Source organism: Balaenoptera borealis, assembly GCF_965194805.1.
Source record: "Balaenoptera borealis genome assembly, chromosome: 17".
Taxonomy (NCBI): Eukaryota; Metazoa; Chordata; class Mammalia; order Artiodactyla; family Balaenopteridae; genus Balaenoptera; species Balaenoptera borealis.
In genome coordinates this window covers 8,064,157-8,083,145 of record NC_138876.1, presented here as the reverse complement: position 1 = coordinate 8,083,145, position 18,989 = coordinate 8,064,157, and the positions used below count along the sequence as shown (strand labels likewise).

At 52.4% G+C, this 18,989-nt stretch overlaps 1 protein-coding gene across 3 annotated transcripts in view; it reads right to left on the bottom strand.

Moving 5' to 3' along the window:
• NDRG1 (N-myc downstream regulated 1) overlaps positions 1-18,989 on the bottom strand; it is a 98,922-nt gene that overhangs the window by 65,438 nt on the left and 14,495 nt on the right. For all 3 annotated transcript variants that reach the window (XM_082363777.1, XM_082363776.1, XM_082363775.1), the window contains exons 3-5: positions 17,570-17,605; positions 3,765-3,870; positions 1,673-1,793 (exon numbers count right to left, since the gene is read on the bottom strand). In XM_082363777.1, the coding sequence (XP_082219903.1) occupies positions 1,673-1,793; positions 3,765-3,870; positions 17,570-17,605 (263 nt within the window). The remainder of the gene's footprint in view (positions 1-1,672; positions 1,794-3,764; positions 3,871-17,569; positions 17,606-18,989) is intronic.

Here is an 18,989-nt window from a genome sequence, read left to right as displayed (position 1 = left end):
AGGACTGAATAGCGTAGGGAACATTCTAGGCAGGGGGACCAGCATGTGCAAAACGGAAAGAGCCAGGAAGACCTCGGTTGGCGGGGCTACACATCAATGAAGCCATTTTCTTTCTGAAATGGTCACGGCTCGGTTTGGAGCCAGCAGCCCCCAAACGGTGAGAGTTGGGGAGACACCTAACTCCACGGCTTCTTTCCTCACTGCTCTTGGTGGGTGGGTACACAGCCAGCAGGCAACAGGATTCTACTCACGAGGCCCCATGTGTAGAAAGCTGACTCCAGAGCCGGGAGTGACCCGGCCAGGGGCCCCTATCCCTGCTTTGCCGTCTCAGCCTCAGGATGAGGAGGGTGCACCCTGGAGGGCCTAGGAGACCCCTGACCACGCCAGACCCCACTCAGGCAGTGGGTCCCACCAGCCACACGCTGGAATCGCCTGGTAACTTAGGGGAACACATACCCTGCGCCTTGGCCTCCGGGTCAACTGAACGAAAATTCCTGAGAGTGGGGCTCAGGTTTCAGAATATTTTTAAAATCTCCCCGTGGGGAGCTGAGAGTCACTGGGTTACCCCAAGTCTTTCAAACAATTTGTCCAAGCAAAGATGGATATACTGACAGATGCTTAATCTGCTGCTGTATTAAGAGGCTTTTAGCTCTTTTAACAGATGTCTGGGCATTCCTTCCCTTCCTCTCTGATAAAGGTTAATGATTAAGGATGATTCAGAACACTAACAAAAAACATCTCTTTGTGATTCCAAGAAGGCCTCTTTGGCAGACTTTAAACCCAAGAACCTGGTCCCACCTTGGCTGGGTCACAGCACGGTGAGGGGCCTCCGAGAGGTCTGCCTCCCCCATGTGAGCCTAACTGTCCAGTGCACTCGGTAAGCCTGCCCCCAGCCTCGCAACGAGAGCTGAAAGCCCACATCAGCCACGCACCGGGGAGGAGCAGGCAGTGTAGACACCCGGGATCAAGGCAGCCTGATGTTCCAAAGACAGTTTGAGTCTTAGAGCCAGCAGACTGGGCTCAAACCCGACACCCCCCCCCCACCCCAATTAAACCAGCTGTGAGAGCTTGAGCAAGGCAGTTAACCCCTCCACGCCTCCGTTTTTCCATCTAGAGAACGGAGCTACCAGCACCAGCCATGTAAGGATTAAATACAAATGACATTTGTAAATAAAGATGATTAAGTCTGGCCCACAGGACGTACTTCATCAATATCATTTCCAATTATGGTCTCTATTTTTCTTCCCAACTTTCTAGATCTTTCTCCTAACTATTTCATATTGTCAAGACCCTCTTCCACTTCAGTCCCGTCTGGGCCATGTACCCCTATAAAAAGCCAGCCTAGCTGGGCTGCTGTGTGGGGTGGGGACAGGGTGTCTGCAGCGTGAGGGTCGGGGAGCTATTGATTGATGGTTATGGGGGTTCAGTTTAGGCTAATTAAAAGGTCCTGGAGATAATGGTGGTGATGGCTGCACCACAATGTGAATGTACTTAATGTCAGTGAACCACACACTTACAAATGGTTAAAAACGGTAAAATTTAGGTTATATATATTTTATCACAGTTAAAAAAGAAACATTAAAAGCCTGACTAATGCCTCCTCCCACCACCTGTTCCCACCCTGCATGGCTCTCCTTTCCCTGTCCTGGGGCCCGAGGCTCCCTCCTCTTACCCCGTGGGGAAGGATGCAGCACTGTCCTGCTGGCCGGGGGCGTCCACGTGGCAGACAGCAAAGTGCTGGGTGATCTCCTGCATGTCCTCGGAGTTGAAGAGGGGGTTATAGCAGGTTTTGTCTGGAGAACAGGCAGGGGAGAGAGAAGAGGAAGAAGTTAGGAGAGAATAAAGTCTGTATTCATTCTGTTGGTTTCGTGCCTACACAGCAGGGGGAAGGAACTTTCAAGAAAGAATGGCTACATTTTCTTTCCCACTTTCCTCTGGTGATAAAAAGGCAAGAATAAGTCATGGGGCAAGGGAGTGGGTGTGGAAGTGGAGACGGTCGGTAAACTCTCCTGCCTATGCTGGTGGATGACATAAACTTCCAGGCAGCGCTGGGAGGGGGTCCCATTCCAGCTCCTGCTTCTTCCCCCAACAGTCGTGGCCGTGATGGTCCTCGTATGAGGTGGGGTTGCCCCACTGACACTCTCTTTCTCTCTAGGTCTCCTAAACCCTCACCTCAGGGATACTGGCCAGGGCACACAGGATTTTCAAACAAGGAGGACCACTCTTATGTGGGCTTGGATGAGCCTCCTAATTGCTGACGCAAAGATGGCCAGCTGGTCGCCAAAACACTTCCCTTTTCTTCCAGGACACACTTCTGGACTACATTTCCCAGCCTCCCTTGCAAACAGAGGCAGTCATGTGATCAGATTCTAGCCAATAGCATGTGAGGCTCCCCATTTCCTCATAACACCTGCCACCCAATCCTCTAGGTTTCTCTCCTCTTTCTTTCATCACTACCAGGTGTGGAGGAGCCAACAGAAGCCTCGGAGGCTCCAGGGGATGGTGGAGTCACAGCTAGAAAGAGCCTGGGTCCCTGAATCACCACATGGAAGGTGTCCCACAGAATGTCCACTGAGTTGTTACATGAGTGAGAAATAAACATATATCATGTTAAGCCACAGAGGCCTTGGGTCTTTTGTTACAGCACTTACTGTACTCTAACAATGGAGGAGTAACACCACCAAATGCAATTCCATGTCCTCATCAGAGTCAGTGGAATAAGGTGGTATATATCAAAGTACCTAGCATCGGATCTGGTACATAATGGTACAAGGGGGCATATGGGGGGAAAAGAGAGATAAAAGAGAAGTGAGAGTGAAGGAGAAAAATGGTTTTCAGTGACTGACATCATTCGCAGCCTCGAGGTATTAATAAGCTGTTGGAAAAACAGTGTCATTCAGTCCATCTGTTAATCAAAAATCAAGCAAGCATCCAGCTTGCAATACGCACTGGACCAGGAAGGGCCATAAGCGCCTTCTGAATCATCACAGAAGCATTTCTGTTCTGTGTAATTGTAATACTAAGTAGATCTTATTCCAGTCCCATCTGTGAAAAACCCACATTGGGGAACACTTCCTGGTAATCTCAAGAATTCGCAATCTAAACATCCATAGCAGCAGTATTCAGAATAGTCGAGAGGTGGGAAATCCAAATGCCCATTAAACGAGGATAGACAAATAAAATGCGGTGTATCCGTACAATGGAATATCATTCGGCAAAAGAGAATAAAGTACTGATATATGGCACAATGCGGACGTACCTTGAAAACATTACGAAAGAAGCCAGTCACGGAAGACCACACATTGTGTGATTCCATTGATAAAAAATGTCCAGAATGGGCAGACCTTAGAGACAGAAAGTAGACTAGTGGTGGCCCGGGGCTGGGGGGTATGGGAGATTGGGGGGCGATAGATAAGAGGACAGAACTTCTTTTCAGAATAATAAAAATGTTCTAAAATGGGTTGTGCTGAAGGTTGCACAATCCTGTGAAAACACTAAAAACCACTGTAGGCCTTCATTAAAGGCAGTCACTGTCACACAGCCTGATGGTGGAGGACTCCTGAGTCCCCAGCATTTCCCAGCCCCCAGGCAGTGCATTCCGGGCTCATCCAGTCTGTGGCAAGAGTTCTCCCCAGAACAGCTCCAGGAAGTCCCGGCAAAAGAGGATGAGGCGGACTCCCAGCCACCCGCCCTTCCTAACTCTCCTCTCCTCCAACCCCGGCAGGAACCGGCTCGCCCAGGACACGCGGCTCCTTGGAACTTACGGTTCATGCCAATGTCGTGGTAGGTGAGGATGATGGGTCGGTTCCCCTTGGGGGTCCCACACAGTGTGACGTGAATGGAGCCATGCAAAGTCTCGATGTCCTGCTCCTGGGGAGAGACAGACAGACGGGCCTGTCATGTGGGACCCGCAGTCACGGTGTGGCTGGAATTACAGCCTGCAGACACCCAGCGCGCGTCTCACTGCGGTTGGAGGAAAGCTCCTAATTTGGTCGTGGGAGCACTGGGCTTCGGGGGGCAGCTCTCTCTGGCCAGAGAAGCCGCTCCGAGAAGCAGAGACGAAAGGGGAAGGGGGACCAAGGAAGCACCCCGCCATCCGTTGAGGTCAGTGGTTGCCAATCTGAAGAAATTGGCTCGAAAATAAATACACCCCAATTTTCAGGTTCCACCCTGAGAGCGGGAAAACTCAGTATCTGCGCTTTGAACGAAAACCCTCTCCCTCCTCCATCCCAGGCTGAGAGATGCTGGGGCTTCCAGGCGTCTGCTTTGAAGACCCCTGAAGCATCTCCCAGGCGGCCGTTGTGCTTCTGTGACATGGGAAGAATAATGGAACCTCAGGGGGAAGGGTGAGTGCTTAGTGCCCAGGCCCATCCCCAGCACAGGGGTCCTCCTGGGCCACCTGCCTTATACCCCCCAACAAAATGAGTGCCCTGAACACAGAGCTCCCATCTCCCCAGCCCTCTCTCTCTTCCTCTGAGTGCCTGTTCACTCCTGCCTATACAAACGCTGGAAAAATCCGCAGACGGTGGGGCAATGGTCCAGCCCCCAGGGGGGACCACAGATCATCTGCTGGGCCGAGCCCTGGCCCTGAAGCCACCGTGGGAACAATGGTACATTGTGGGGACCGCATTCTCCATTGTCTCCTCAGCTGACCCACAAGGCGCCCTCTAAAAATAGGCCAGGCTGGGCAATGTCCCCACCGGCCTGGGGCATCAGGGTTCAAATCCAAGCTCTGCCTTCCCCAAGCCCTCTGAGCTCCCGGAGCCCCATCCGTAAGACGGGAGGGAGCTGACCACCCCGGGTTCCTCAGGAGAGGAGATAAGCCTGGTGAGGAATACAGTCCCCGGCGAGATGGGGCTGCTCAGGATGCGGGGGCAGGGGGGTTAATGAGGTGCCTGAGCACCACCTTGGTGGCAAGGTGTGGGATGTCCAGCCCTGGCTGGCACCCAGGATGTGTCTAGCAGCCCCCAGGGGTGGGAATGGGTAACAGATGCTGATCGATCTCTTTGAAGGCCTTAAAATTATAAAGCCGTGGGACCAGAGCTAAATTTGTCCAAGAAGGAAGAGACTGCCTCTGTCCTGTTTACTGTGACATCCTCAGGCCCTGGCACAGCTCAGGATCTGCTGGATAAAGACCTGACACTCGCATGATCATGGTGAACATAGCTTCTCTAGGGAGTCCATTGACCTATTTTGGGTTCAGGCTCCACTCTGCCCCTTTCGGCAAGCTCTCCCCACAGAATTCCCAGGACGGGTGTGAAGTCTCCCAGGATTGGCACGAGCCCCACGGAGCACTAACGCTTCACCCCCACAAGGCACCACGGAAGTGCTGTGACCGTGGCCCGTGGCCTCACACCACTGCAGACTTCAGCCTGTGCCGCAGAAGAGCCATCAGCTGTGGTTATCCTTATTTGGAAGGATAAAGAACCCAGCCTCAGAAGCTGGAAGTGGCCTGGTGTAGGTGTACAGGTGTGGCAAGGTCGCCGAGAGGCAGGGATAACATTCGCTAAGTGCCCACCAAGAGCCAGGTGAGCTGAGCGAACCCATTTTCCAGATGAAGAAATCGAGGTGACCACCCCCAAGAGCACACAGCTTGTAGTGTGAACCAGGATTACAACCCACGTCTGCTGGGCCCTCATGCAGGTGTTGGCCCCCATCAGCCCTCCTGAGTTCTGTGTCCACCTGCCCACACGGGGAGGAGGAGGGAAGGCAAGAGTGACCTTCCCCGTGCCTGAGACCCACTCCTTAAGTCACCCGCGCACACGCACAAGGTTCTCAGCCGACCCTGGGGTTCTCTCTCCGCTGGCCCAAACCAAGAAGGCTGGGTCTGAGATTGCATGGAGGAATTAAAACTCTCACAGACACGTCCCTTTGTCCTCTGCAGTCCCAAAGGAACATTCTGCCCTTCTGTCTCCGTGGGGATGAATCACCCAGTGTCCTGGAGGGAGGAACCCACCCGTGTCCCCCACGTTCTCCCAAAGAGAGGGCACCGAGGGACCCAGAACTGCATGGTCCACTCCCTGTCCTGAGAGGGGAAAGCTCTGTCTCAGGGCTCCTCAGGGGTCCCCCGTCTGGCTAGAACAGTGGCTGGAAACACTTACAGAACCCCTCCACCATCCAGACCGCCATCCTGGGCTCTTCCAAGTTCAGAGCCAGATCTCAAAAGTCTGGGCTCACAGGGGTCTGATCCAGCCAGGGGCATGCAAGAAAGAGAAGGCCAGGCTGCCTGGATTTTCCTCTCACCTCCTCTGGAAGAGTCTAGAAAGCCACTCTCTCAGGGTGCAAAGGGGAGGGCAGTATGACGGCAATAATCATTGCATCTGGCCCTGCTCTGAGGATTTTACATCCGCTTTCCCATTGAATCCACACAACAGCTCCACTGGGTAACAACTGCCCACATTTCACAAATGAGGAGACTGAGGGGAATTAGCTCGAGGTCACACAGCTGGAACAGTGCAGCAGGATCTGAACCCGAGACCGTCCAAGTCCAAAGCCTGTGCTCTTTGCTGTCTCCGTTTTAACACTCTGTGCCAGGTGCCCCGTGAAGAAAGAAAACCTTTAATAGGCAACGTGCACAGTGACTCTCTAAAGAGGGACGCAGGAAGTCAGGTCCCCATGGATGTGACTGTAGATTGCTTTTTATCTCCCCAGCGTCTCCAAAACCCAGTAATCCACGGGGCAGGTGCTGGGATACACTGGTACACAGAACAGAGAAATAACATCTGCTCCTCCCACCCTCCCCAAATGCACATCTGCCCCCAAACTGCAGGAATGTACAGCAGGTGTGTCTGACTTGGAACAGCCTCGGCACAAACGTCACTTCCACGGGGTGGCCCTTCCTGCCACCCACTGTACACAGGACACATGGCTCCTGTCCTCTTCCTTGTAGCATCTACCACAATGGCACATATCTGTTTCTTATCCATCTCCCCAACCTGACTGCAGATTCCCAGGGAGAAAGGCTTGCTCTGCCCTGGAGAAGGTGCGTAGAGATTTACGCAGTCTACACCACCTGTAAGCTGGTAAGTTGTGAAACGGCACCGATATCACCTACTGTCTGCACTGCCTGTAAGCTGGCAGGTGGTGAAAACAGAACCTACCACTAAGTAGTCCTCAAAGATTTCAGCTCTTCGGCTGCCAATTCTGGCTTGGGAGCTTTGTGAGCTACGGCAGACTATGTCGGTGGGCCTCCCAGACATTCGTTGTCCTCTTCTTTACGACAAAATTCCCAGCAATGTGCCTGATGAAATTCTCTCCTTCCCCGTCTCCCTTGTAGCCAAGGATGGTCAGAAGATTCAGTTCGGGCCAATGAGATGTCAGCAGAATTTGCTGCAGCTTTGAGGAGAATTCTTTTAAAGACTCAAACTTGGCCTTTTAATTTTTCTTTTTCACCCTTCCACCTGCTTACTACCTGGAACATGGGTGAGATGCCCAGGGATTCAGCAGCCATCTTACAAGCATGAGGACAAAAGCTACATGCTCAAGGTGGCAGAGCAGCAAGCTGAAAGGAGTCTGAGACTGGGTGGCATTCACAGCCTGCTGTACTAGGCCTTCTGGGTCAGCGAAAATATCAACCATTTCCTTGTTTAGGGCACTGTTTGTTGGATGATATTAATTCTAATGATACACCCACCATGGGACCTTGGCCAAGTTACCAGACTTCTCTGAGAATTCCTTCCCTCAGCTGTAAACTGAGGTCAGTAACAAACCCTTCTGCTTGTGGAGGTGCTCCCAAGACTTTTAGAAGGGACCGGAAAGTGTTTTGGAAATTGCAGCGTTTCCCTCCATGCTGGCTGTTCCAGATGCCCACCCCAGAGACGATTACTGTGAAGCCACAGGGACCAGTCCCCAGGGTTTAAGTCCACTGGTTGGATGATCTAGGAGAGCTCTGAGACCAGCTGCTGCACCTCCCTCCATAATCCGCCTGTCCAGCAGGCCCTAGGGAGATGCTGAACGCTTTGGACTCTAAGAGGATGACACACTTACCCGGGCTCTAAGTCAGCTGGCGCGCTGGGCCGCCCCTCCCTTCAGTCTAGCAAGCCTTGGTCAAGGCACAGCCTGAGGGCGGAGGGCACCCTTTGGAACAGCAGGCAAAGAAAGCTGATTTAGGCTCATCAGACGTAGCATTAAGTCAAGGCTTGCTGAGGCAAGCAAGGCAAATCATGAGAACAGAGGCTCCAGAGAAAATGCCAGGGGCTTGCCCCACCACCAGGTTTATGTGAAATAACCCCTCCCCGTATCTTCCTGGTCCATCTCCTGTGCCCGCAGTGGGGGAGGGGAGGCCTGGCTGAGCCACTGATCTTGTCCTGACCATTCAGTAAGGAGCACTGGATTATGAAGACTGACAGGGGAGGGTACGTGTGTGGAAGGAGCACGATCGTATTTGCATAGAAGGGCAGCCATCCCCTTACCGGACAAACACCATAAGGCCAGGTCTGGCCCCGGTGCTCTCAGGACAGCCATTTCACAGATGGCAAAAGCCAGCCTCCAGGGCTGAAGCCTAGCACCCAAAGGTAACAGCTGCAGGTAACAGAGTTAAGATTCCGGACAGGCCCTTGGGCCTCTGAGTCCTGATACCTGGCCCACTGGGACACCTAGAAGAGAAGAAGATCTCAAAGAGGTCAAGCTCCCTCCGTTTCTCAGCTTTCTTTAATGTTGTCATCACATCGAGAAACAGAAAAGTTATAGTCAGGAAATGATCTGTAGCGGGGGAAAGGGTGCCAGCCTGGGAATACAGCGGGAAGCTGGAACCCACGTGAGGACGGCGATTCTCCAAGCAAGCAAGAATCGGGAGGAAAGTCTCTCTTGGATTAGGGAAAAGAGGAAGAGTGGAAGCAGGGCCATCCACGGAGCGGAGGGAGGCAAAGGAGGCCTGTATGCTGAGTCTGATGCTGTGTTTATGGCACAATCGTGACACCCTGGGGACAGTGTTACTACCGCCATTTTTACAGAGTAGAAGACTAAGCCCCTAGGAAGTCAGGTGACTAGCCAAGAACGCAGGGCTAGCAGAGGGAAAGCTGATCTGAACCCGCTTCTGTCCACTGTATCTATTTTGCAACACCAGGAGATGGGCATCTACACTAGGTCAGCCTGATGGCCTGGGTTGGACCGACCTGGGAAGCCCATCGGAGCCCCATCACGGGGATGCTGTTGGGCGAGGTGCTCCGTCCCCTCCACCAGGAGGGCATTCCCAGGAAGCCCACAGAGGAGGGCAGAAGAGGCAAAGCCTCCCTTGGCACTGACCCAGATGCGTGCCACTGCCATCTGTCACTCGGAGTTTGCTCTAAGTCCCCACGGCTTTCTCAGAAGTGAGGCTGGGGGCAGGCGGGGATGGGAAATGGTGGGTTGAGGATTTCCAAGCCCCCGAGGTCTGCCCACCTTCAGTCAGGGGGCAGGAAAACAAGAAGCAATCGTGTGCAAAGAAAGAAATTCGTAAAAGGTCACCATTTCCATTTTCCCTGTGAGCTGATCTGCTTCCAAGAGATGGGAAAAAAAATCAGCACCCACACAATGGGGATCAGACGTCCCCCTCTGGCCCAGTTCCACCAGACTGGGAGCTCCAGAGCAGGAGCCAGACCCCAGGAGACCCTCCAGCCCACTGCCCCTCCTGCCCCGGCCCCCTCTATCCCCTCCACCCGGAGGCCCTGTGGGTAACATCAGCTCATTGCCCGGAGATCCCTGGTGAGCACACAAACACAGATTCCCATGGAAACCGAATCAAATCAAACCATCCAAATAACTAAAGATCCAGGTGGAAGGAATTAGAAATAGCACCAGGAGAGGAGATTTGGGGCCAAAGGAAGTTACCCAGCCCCTGAGCGGGGAGTGACAAGCAGTGGACTCAACTCTGCTGTCCCCACGCTGCCCTACCCCCACCCCCCAGTTATATGGCCTTTGGCTCCACACTGAGTCAAGTGTTGCCATCTATCTCATCATCGTGTGACAATGGGCAAGTCCCTTAAACCCTCGTCTCTTCAGCACGGTTGGCAACAAAACCTCTTTTAAAGGGTTGTTTTGAGGATTAAATGAGATGATGCAGGAAGAGAGAGCAGCACAGTTTCTGACACACAGCTAACGCTCAAGATACATCAGCTCTTACGACTCCCACAGTTAGTATGTATCTAACAGTCAGATGGACCAAATTTAGGACTATCTCAATAGTACCCTTTGACGAGTTTCTTAACATCCCCAAACTGGTCTCTCATCTGCTAAGGAGAGTATCATTTCCCACCTTGGCAGGGAAGCCCTGAGACAATGGGTGGGCAAGCAAATACCCATTTGCTCCCTTCCCACCTCTTCCCTCACCTCAGTGGCCTTCCACAAAGCTGCCCCACCTGGAGCAGAAGGGGTAGGGCTGGATAATAAAGAATCTGCCAGCTCTGATATTCTTGGATTCTAGAATTCTAGCCAAAGAAAATAAACCAGAACCCAAAATACTCCCACTTTCCCCACTCATCAGATTTGCAAACACAACTGCCTAGTCTGATGCCAGAACCTTCTCTGCAGAGTCAGATCAAACCACTTCCTTCCTGCAGCCCCAGCACCTCAGGCCAGCCGCCCACCCAGCTCCGTGCTCTGAGGGCCCCAGAGCCTCTCCAAGAGGGGACAAAGTAGGGTCTCAAGAGCTGCCCATCCTAAGGTGACGTCAGGCCGGAAGAGATAAGGCCGAGATGCCATCTGCTCTGGTAGCTAAGCTGTCTCCTAAGACAGCAGCTCTGGAGCTGCTTCTCACTGAGGAGCTCTGGGCTAACAGTGCGTATTTTGATTCATGCAAAAAAAAAAAAAAAAAAAAAAAAAATTCTTGACCACTTTGGGAAAGGAAACGAGTCTGCCCGATTTAGCCAAAATGCTGAAGCACCAAATACTCCTCGAAAAATAACATTGGCTGCTTTTGGACACACAGTAAGGCAGCTCAGCCTCCTTAAACTCAACTCCCAAAGCGCTGCCCAGACAGGGCCCTGATTCCATGAGCTGTAAGGACCAACTAAATGAACAGATGAAAGTGGGCTGCCGTTGAGGCATGTCAGTTCTCGGGTCCTTACAGCAGCTTCCCCTCAAGGGCTTGAATATAAACCCACCATAGCACTGTTCAGATTATCTACCTGGCCAGATCTTTTTTGATAGAAATTGCAAAGGTGACCTAGAATCTAACACTGCAGTACATGTCGTGGTTGAGAGAGCTGATCTGGGGCAGAGTTGGGTTCGATGGGGCCCCTGCACAGTCGCTGGCCATGGGAAAGCCTCAGTTTCCTCATCTGTCAAGCAGGCATGAGGGTACAAAGTCCCAAAAGATTCAACAAAAAGCCCCTGGGAAGGCCTGGGCCCTCGCCTGGCTGATCAGAGAAGCTGAAGCCCACAGCAGGCAGGAGACCGTCATTTTGCAGGAGCTCCCGCGTGAATCCAAGGTCAGGGTGTGTGGGCGAGTCCCTGGGCTGGTACGCTCTGCAGCCACCCTTGACCAAGGTGCTGTCAGTCTCTGCTCCCGGCCCTGTGACCCAGAGAACATCAGCCATCATGGTGCACTGCATCTTCTGAAGGACATACTTCAGCGACCCACGCCCACGATTTTAGAGACTGCTGGAAATCTGGAGGAAACCTTCATAGATATCATGAGTCAACCAGATCTAATAGCCAAATCCAAATGAATATAGTTTTATCCAAAGACCTTTTTGGAAACAACCTTGACAAAGTGTCACTCGGCACTCGGATGCAGCCCAAATATTGTGATTCAATTGTAAGATGGATCCTATTAACAGCTTACAGGAAGAATTCATTTCGCCCTTGGAGGACTCAGAATCCAAGCCAGAGGGACCTCTGCACGTGCCAATGCCTCTGCATGGGTGATCGGTCCCTAATCTTCTCCTGTCATATGACTTCACAAATCACTCAGGTCTCAGTCCAATGTCACCTCCTCCAAAAGCCTTTCCCGACCCCTGAACCGAAGACCTGCCCCATCTCCTCACCCTGCACCATCGTCTTCCAAGCCCCGACAGTGGCTGGGGTTGTCACTTTGCTGAATGCTTCATGTGCGTTGCCTCCCCCTTCCAGGGAGTCAGGAGGCTGGGTGCAATCCCAGCCCTACCCCCCTCCCACCCCGTGACCCCAGGCAAGCGACTGAAACTCTCTGCGCTCAGGCTCTCCATCTGTCAGCTGAAGACAGAGTTCGTTGTGAGCAGTAGGAAAGCAAAACCGGGCAACACACTGGGAATGGTGCTGAGCGATTCGTTTAGAACTGCAGCCCCTGGAAAGAGGGCTCACTGACCGTCAGGCTCACTCCAGTATCCCCAGCACCTAAGACAATGCCAGGCACAGAGCAGGCATTGGTTCAAGGAACAAAGGAATGCACAATTGGGAAAATGCATCCACCTCCCAGGACAGCTCTGGGATTCACTGGGAGGGCTCAGCCCAGGCTGGGGCACGATGTTGATGAGTCGTATCCCGCCTCCCCAGCCCCTCGCTGAGGCCAACCTCTGTGGTCTTCAGGTTGCCGCTCTGCTGATGTGGTAGCCCGCCCACCCCAGCCTTGGCCACCTTCAAGTTCGCCTGCGCAGGGCCCAAACCCCTGTTCCCTGCTCTTCCTACTACCCGTGCCCGGAGAAGGGAGTGCATAACAGTGCTTGGCAAACTGTCAAGAGTGACACAAAAGCGAGGAATTACCTTCACAGAGAAGACATAAACTACGTTTTCCAGGTTTCTTGAATGACCAAAATTTTAGAAATCTACAATAACCATAGGACCCAACAACTCCGCTTCTGGGTACGTACCCAAAAGGACTGAAAGCAGGGTCTTGGACAGATGTTGCACACCTATGATCACAGCAGCACTAGTCATAGCAGCAGAAGGGCGGAAGCAACCCAAGTGTCCACTGGTGGACGAAAGGATAATTAAAACTCGGTCTAGACATATAGAGGAGTACTATTCAGCCTTAAAAAGGAAAGACATTCTGACACAGGCTACAGCGTGGATGAAACTTATCTCACATGACATTAGGTGAAATAAGCCAATCACAAAAGGACGAACACTGTGTGATGCCACTTACATGAGCTACTTAGAGTCATTAAATTCTTAGAAACGGAAAGTAGAATGGTGGTTGCCAGAGGCTAGGGGGAGGGGAATGGGGAATTAGTGTTCCATGGGGACAGAGTTACAGTTTTGCAAGATGGAAAGAGTTCTGGAGGTTGCCAAGGGGAAGGGGGTGGGGGAGGGAGGGACTGGGAGTTTGGGGTTAGTAGATGCAAACTATTATATGTAGAATGGATAAACAACAAGGTCCTACTGTACAGCACAGGGAACTCTATTCAATATCCCGAGATAAACCATAATGGAGAAGAATATAATAAAGGAGTGTATAAACTTGTATAACTGAGTCTCTTTGCTGTGCAGCAGAAATTAATGCAATTTTGTAAATCAACTACACTTCAATAACAAAATTAATTTTAAAAATTTTTTTAAAAAAGAAAGAGTTCTGAGATGGATGGAAGTAATGGTTGCACTATATTATGAATGTACTTCATGCCACTGAAGTGTGGACACTTAAAAATGGTTAGGATGGTAAATTTTATGTTGTATGTGTTTCACCACACACACAAAAAAAAAAAATTGGAAAAACTTCATGACACAGTTGGTAGACCGGGTGTGTTATTGGACAAATACTGATTGGGAAACATCACATCAGGGCTCCCCTCCATCACTGTCCTCTCTACACAAGGCTGGAGCGACTTTCCCCATTTCACAGATGAGGAAACTGAGGCTGAAGGGAGGTGAAGCATCTTGCTCTGGGTCAAATAGCCAAGAAAGGGCAAAGCCGGCTCTCGAGTCTGGGTGAATCTGTGGCCTTGACCCTGGGGAGGAGGGACATCACAAGGCTGCTGTGGGAAGACAAAACCACAGAGGTGACAGCTGCTTTGGTGGCGGGAGGACTAAGAACTGACATTTCAGTGACAGAGAAAGTACGTTAGTCTCCCTGCCCGGAGCCCCGCCCAGCCCAGCCCCGAATGATCAGCCAGCCCCTGGGGCTGCCACTCAAGCTTCACAGCCCCCAGAGCCCATCAAACAGCCAGGGCCGCCCCTGCCACAGCTGCTGCATCTTTGCAGCTCTACTGCCCTGTCGCTCGTCTCTCCCTGTTCTCACGAGGGTGGGAAACGGTCAGACAGAGGATCAGATGCCATCACCCTCAGCTCCCCGCACCTCACAACCCTGGACAAACGATTCCCCTCTTTCTCTGCCCTTCAGTTTCCCCAGCTGTAAACTGTGGGGTTGGGTGAGCCAAACCTGGGACCCCTGGAGACAACCTATTCACCTCCCACTTTCCCGGAGCACCCCCATGTGCCCAGTGTCCTGTGAGACAAGAGGCCAGCGGGCGGAGCTCTGGCCCGGGGACAGGAGAGGCAGAGACCTCGGCCCGTGAACGGCACAGTAAGAGCACGGGCTTCCTTCCCGCTCACACAGACCTGGGTGGGATGTCCAGTCCCAGCCTCCGGCCTCAGTTTCCCCATCTGAACGATGAAGATAACGGTACCTCTGCTTATGCTGTTGTTGAGGAGTTAAATGAGATATTGGCTGGGAAGCCCTTAGCACAGGGCCTGGCTCGCAGGAAGCACCGTTAAACCAGCCTCATCAGGCGTGGGCAGAACGGGAAGCTCTCAGGGCTGGAAGAGGGAAGGCCCGGGGTCTGGTGCCACCTTCCTGTCACTGCAGGGGACCGCAGGCAAGCGACTTCCGAACCCTGACTCTCTTCTTCTTAAACAAGTATAACAAAGAGTAGAACCAGAGGCCATGTCCCATGAGACCAAGTGCTCCTTGAAGACCAAGGTCTGTGTTCTGGGTGCCGATGCAGCCTGTGAAGTGATGGGTTCGGGTCCCCCCATTCTTTGATGGCCTAGAAGGTGCAGGGAGCTGACAGTCTGAGTCACAGTCGGACAAACGAACCGGACACGGTCCGTTGATGGGTGGGGCTGAGTGACTAGCCATTGTCCTGGGCCCTGAGCTACTCATAACCCCCCCTCCTGGCTCAGTCTTAGACCCAGGGAGCCGTCCTACCCATCCCAGGTCCCTCTCTGTTCCTCTGCACAAAGGTGGGCTGAGCCCACCGGGTGGCCTGGCTTCCAGCTCTGCAGACTCAGTCAAGATCACCCCGCTGACCGCCCACCAGCAGTGACCCCAGAGGAGAAAGTGTGCCTGGAGGTCTGACCACGTTTCTTCCCACCCCCGAGGACATGTGCAGGGGGGAGCTGGGGGCTCAGGGGGTTCCCAGACCCCGGAGTCTAAGGGTCACTTCCACATGTCCATCCATGCCTATAACCTGCATTCTTGCAGAGAGTGTGGCCTCTGCTTTCTGAGCAGTAAGCGCCGCTGTGAACAGCACTGGTGTCTGAGTTACGGCCGGGAGAGACAGGGAGGGCACCCTGAAGTCTGGGGGGACCTCCCTGGCTGCATGACCCGGAGGCACCACTCATCTGTAATAAGATGATACCAGAACCCACACCCAGGGCTCTTGCAAAGAGTAAATGAGCACACTTAATTAAATTAAATTAAATTAAAGGCAGCATGCTTAGAACAGTGCCTGGCACATGGTAAGGGCTCAAAATCAGTCATTCTTACTGTTTTAATAATTTTACAGATGGAGGGTAAGGGAGGCTCAGAAGAGTTGAGTAACTTGTTCAAGGGCACACACCTTGAAAGGGTCAGCTAGAATTAAATCCGGTTGGCCTGGCTCAAAAATGAGGGAAAAAAAGATGCTTTTGTTCAAGATGCCATGACATCTCAGCTGTGGCCTGACTGTGGCAAGTTTCACCGTCTGGGTGGCTCAGTTTCTTCATTCATAAAATGGGGAGATGGCAGCCCTGATCTGAGTTCATCCACTGCAGATGCACCGAGAGGCTGGGACAGGAGTGACGCCATAAACCCAGGGCTGATGAGTCAGAGAGCTGCTCCCGGGGGGTGAGAGGGCATCTCCAGGCTCAGCTGCTTTTCATCAGAAACCCCTGGGGTGGAAATGACCTGTCCCAGCCCAAGCTGTCCCTGCAGCCTGCCCCAGACGCCCACTGACAGCGAGGGAGGCGAGAGGGCCCCAGGCTGGAAGGACCTCCCTCGGGCGGGCGGCATCCCTGCCAGCTCACGGAGTCGCCTTCAAGCCAAGCCAGCACCACTCTTAAGTACATGGCACGTGAAGGCTGCTAACCTTTGCTCAGGCTGCCTGCTCCTGGCTCTGACACAGACGTTGCTAGGAGGCTGTAAAAGCAGGTTTCATGGTCAAATCACACAGGGCACTGTGCGAGCCGTGCAACTGAGGGCCAGGCACGCTTAACCTCTGAGCCTGTTTCCCCAGCTTTAAGAATGGAGACAGCAATCCCGGCTGCATAGCGCTGCTGGGGTTCAGTGGGGTGTCCCCTGCAGAGTTCAGGTGCCACAGGTCTGGATGTCCAGGGCCTGGTGCACAGTGGTGGTGTAATAAGTGTGCTCTGAACAAGTCAATGTTACACAGTAGGATGTGTTGGCCTCAGGGAACAAACAGCTGGACGGAAACCAACACCTCGGACACACCCCATGGGTTCCACGGGCGCGGGTCAGGGTGGTCTCCAGGTATAGCCAGGATGACGCATAAGGGCACCAAGGCCCACACACCTTGAGTGTGCTCTTTGCACGTTCACCTCCCTGATTTCACACCAGCCAACGTTTCCAACCCCTCTCCCTCTTTCCCCTTCCTTCCAAAGACAACGCCAAGATTCCCAGCCTCTGGTGGATGGTGGGCCGATCGTCGAAACACGAGATTCAGGAGGATGAGTGAGCTATTTGGGGGGGAAGCGGGTGAAAGGTACGATGGAGATGCAGGGCTCAGAATGGGCCGGAAGCCGGGGCACCTGTGTGATGTGCAGGCAGAGTTCCAGGTGAGCGCAACGGCCTGCATCTGGTCTGTCTTTGGTCCTGTCTTCTCCAGGAAGCCCACAAGACCCGTATGTGCTCAGGCTTCCAGCTCCAAACCCAGGACCTGGCACAGCATGGGGCCCATGCAGCTCTGGGATAATGAGTCCAGGATTTACAGTTCCTGAGGTTCTGACCCGCCCCTGGACCATGAGAGGCCAACCCACTCTCCCCAAAACTTGTTCTTGGACAGACCTTCAGATGCACCTCCCACCTTGCTCTCATATCAACCTGGAGCAGAGATGGAGCCAGAAAACCACAGAGAAGGCTGGTTTCACTTTCCCAGGCAGAGCCCAGAACATCCAGCCTCTGCTTCCTCCATTCCCTCCCATTTCAGGGTCCCAAGCCCACTCAGTGTCTTGCCATTTCCTCCACACATGCCCCACAGCTCTGCCCAGCTCTGCAGGGTTGAAGGGGGCTGGATATCTGTCCTGCTTTCACAGGGCGTAACTGGCTCCTACTCCCTTGGACAGAACTCAAACGCGCTTCTCTCCGGGGAGAGAAGCTGAGTGTGGGGAATCAGCTGAGGCCACTTCCTTCTCTCCCCTTACCCCTAACATCTGAACACTGATCTAACCAATGGGAGAAAGAGGAAAAGAGAGAAGACAGAGTAGGAAAGGGGGAAGGGAAGCCACGTCTTCTACTTGCCTGAACATCAAACTCTTGCAGGAGGCCAGTGATGGTCTGTGGAAAGACAAGAGAGATCATCAGTTTCATCAGTTTCCCGGGGCAGAGAAATAATGTCAGAACACACGGACCTCTCCATGCCCTGAGTCTGTTATATCTACCCTATGTCCTCTGTGGGGCCTCTCTAATGCCTTACAGAGAGAGACTTTTCATCTCAAAGAATAGCAGTCCAGCAGAAAAGTAGACACAGTAGGTGGATTCCTTTTTGACTACAGCCTTAGTGAAAAAAGATCTGAAGGTCTAAGCTGACAACAAGCTTGAGAGATACAGGACTGTAACTGCCTATTAACTGATCTCTCTGTCTCCACCTATGTGCTACACTTTTAAAGCTCAAACCTGACCATGTTCCTGCCTTTAAATTTCTTCCACGACAGCCCATCATCTAGATTAAAATCCAGTCTCTCATGGGTGGAAGAGGAGAAGAGAGCATTTCCCTCGATCCAACAATTCTGAGTGTCCAGCCCAAATTCCATCTTTCACCAGAGCTGACACTGGCAGGCCAAGCCCAGGAAGACAGGAAAGGGGCCCTTGTCCCCTGGGTAGCAGTGAAAGTACAGCTCAGAGTTGGAGCTGGAGCCACCCTGGGCCAAAGTTTCCAAGAGATGTTGCTGGCATGCTTTCCTCTCAGCTCAGAGATGGAGTTCAAACAAACACCCCCTGAAAGCGGAGGCCCAGCTAGACCCACCACTACCCACCATGAAAGAAAACAGCCCAGCAGAGCAAAAGGCAAAAGAGGTGACGGAAGGGGAAGGAGGACCCCTTGGGACAGCCAGGGGTTGGAAGATAAGATTGTAACAGCCGCCTGCTGAGGGAGATTAAAATAGCTTCACACCCCCTGGGGCTGCGGTTAAGAACATTAGGGAGTTTGATAAATTCAGGTGGAAGCAAATGTGGCCAAAAATACTTCGTGTGTGTGTGTGTGTGTGTGTGTGTGTGCGTGTGTGTGTTGCTAGGAGGGAGTAGAAAAGCTATTCTGAACAACACTAACCTTCAATATGTTAACAAGAGTGCAGAGGTCATCCAGATTGAGGACAGACATCAGGAAGAACTTCCCAATAGCAAACCTAATTAAAAACGCTTTGCTGAGTCAATCTAAGGAATTGGAAGGTTTATTTCGATCTAAACCTTGAAAGAAAGGGTCAATATCTACTTAGAGACAGACTGACATGTAACCTGGAGTTGATAATCTTTTAGATGTTTGTTTGAGAAGTAAAATTTTCCAAGGGTAGCACTATGCTGCCTAAAATATATAAATGCTGTGTTTAAAAATGCAATTACCCTTGCACTCAGTGATGCCACTTGGGGAGTTTACCTTAGAGCTGCACCTGCATGTGTATGAAATGACGTACATGTAAGATCCAACGAGTGTATGAACATCCTG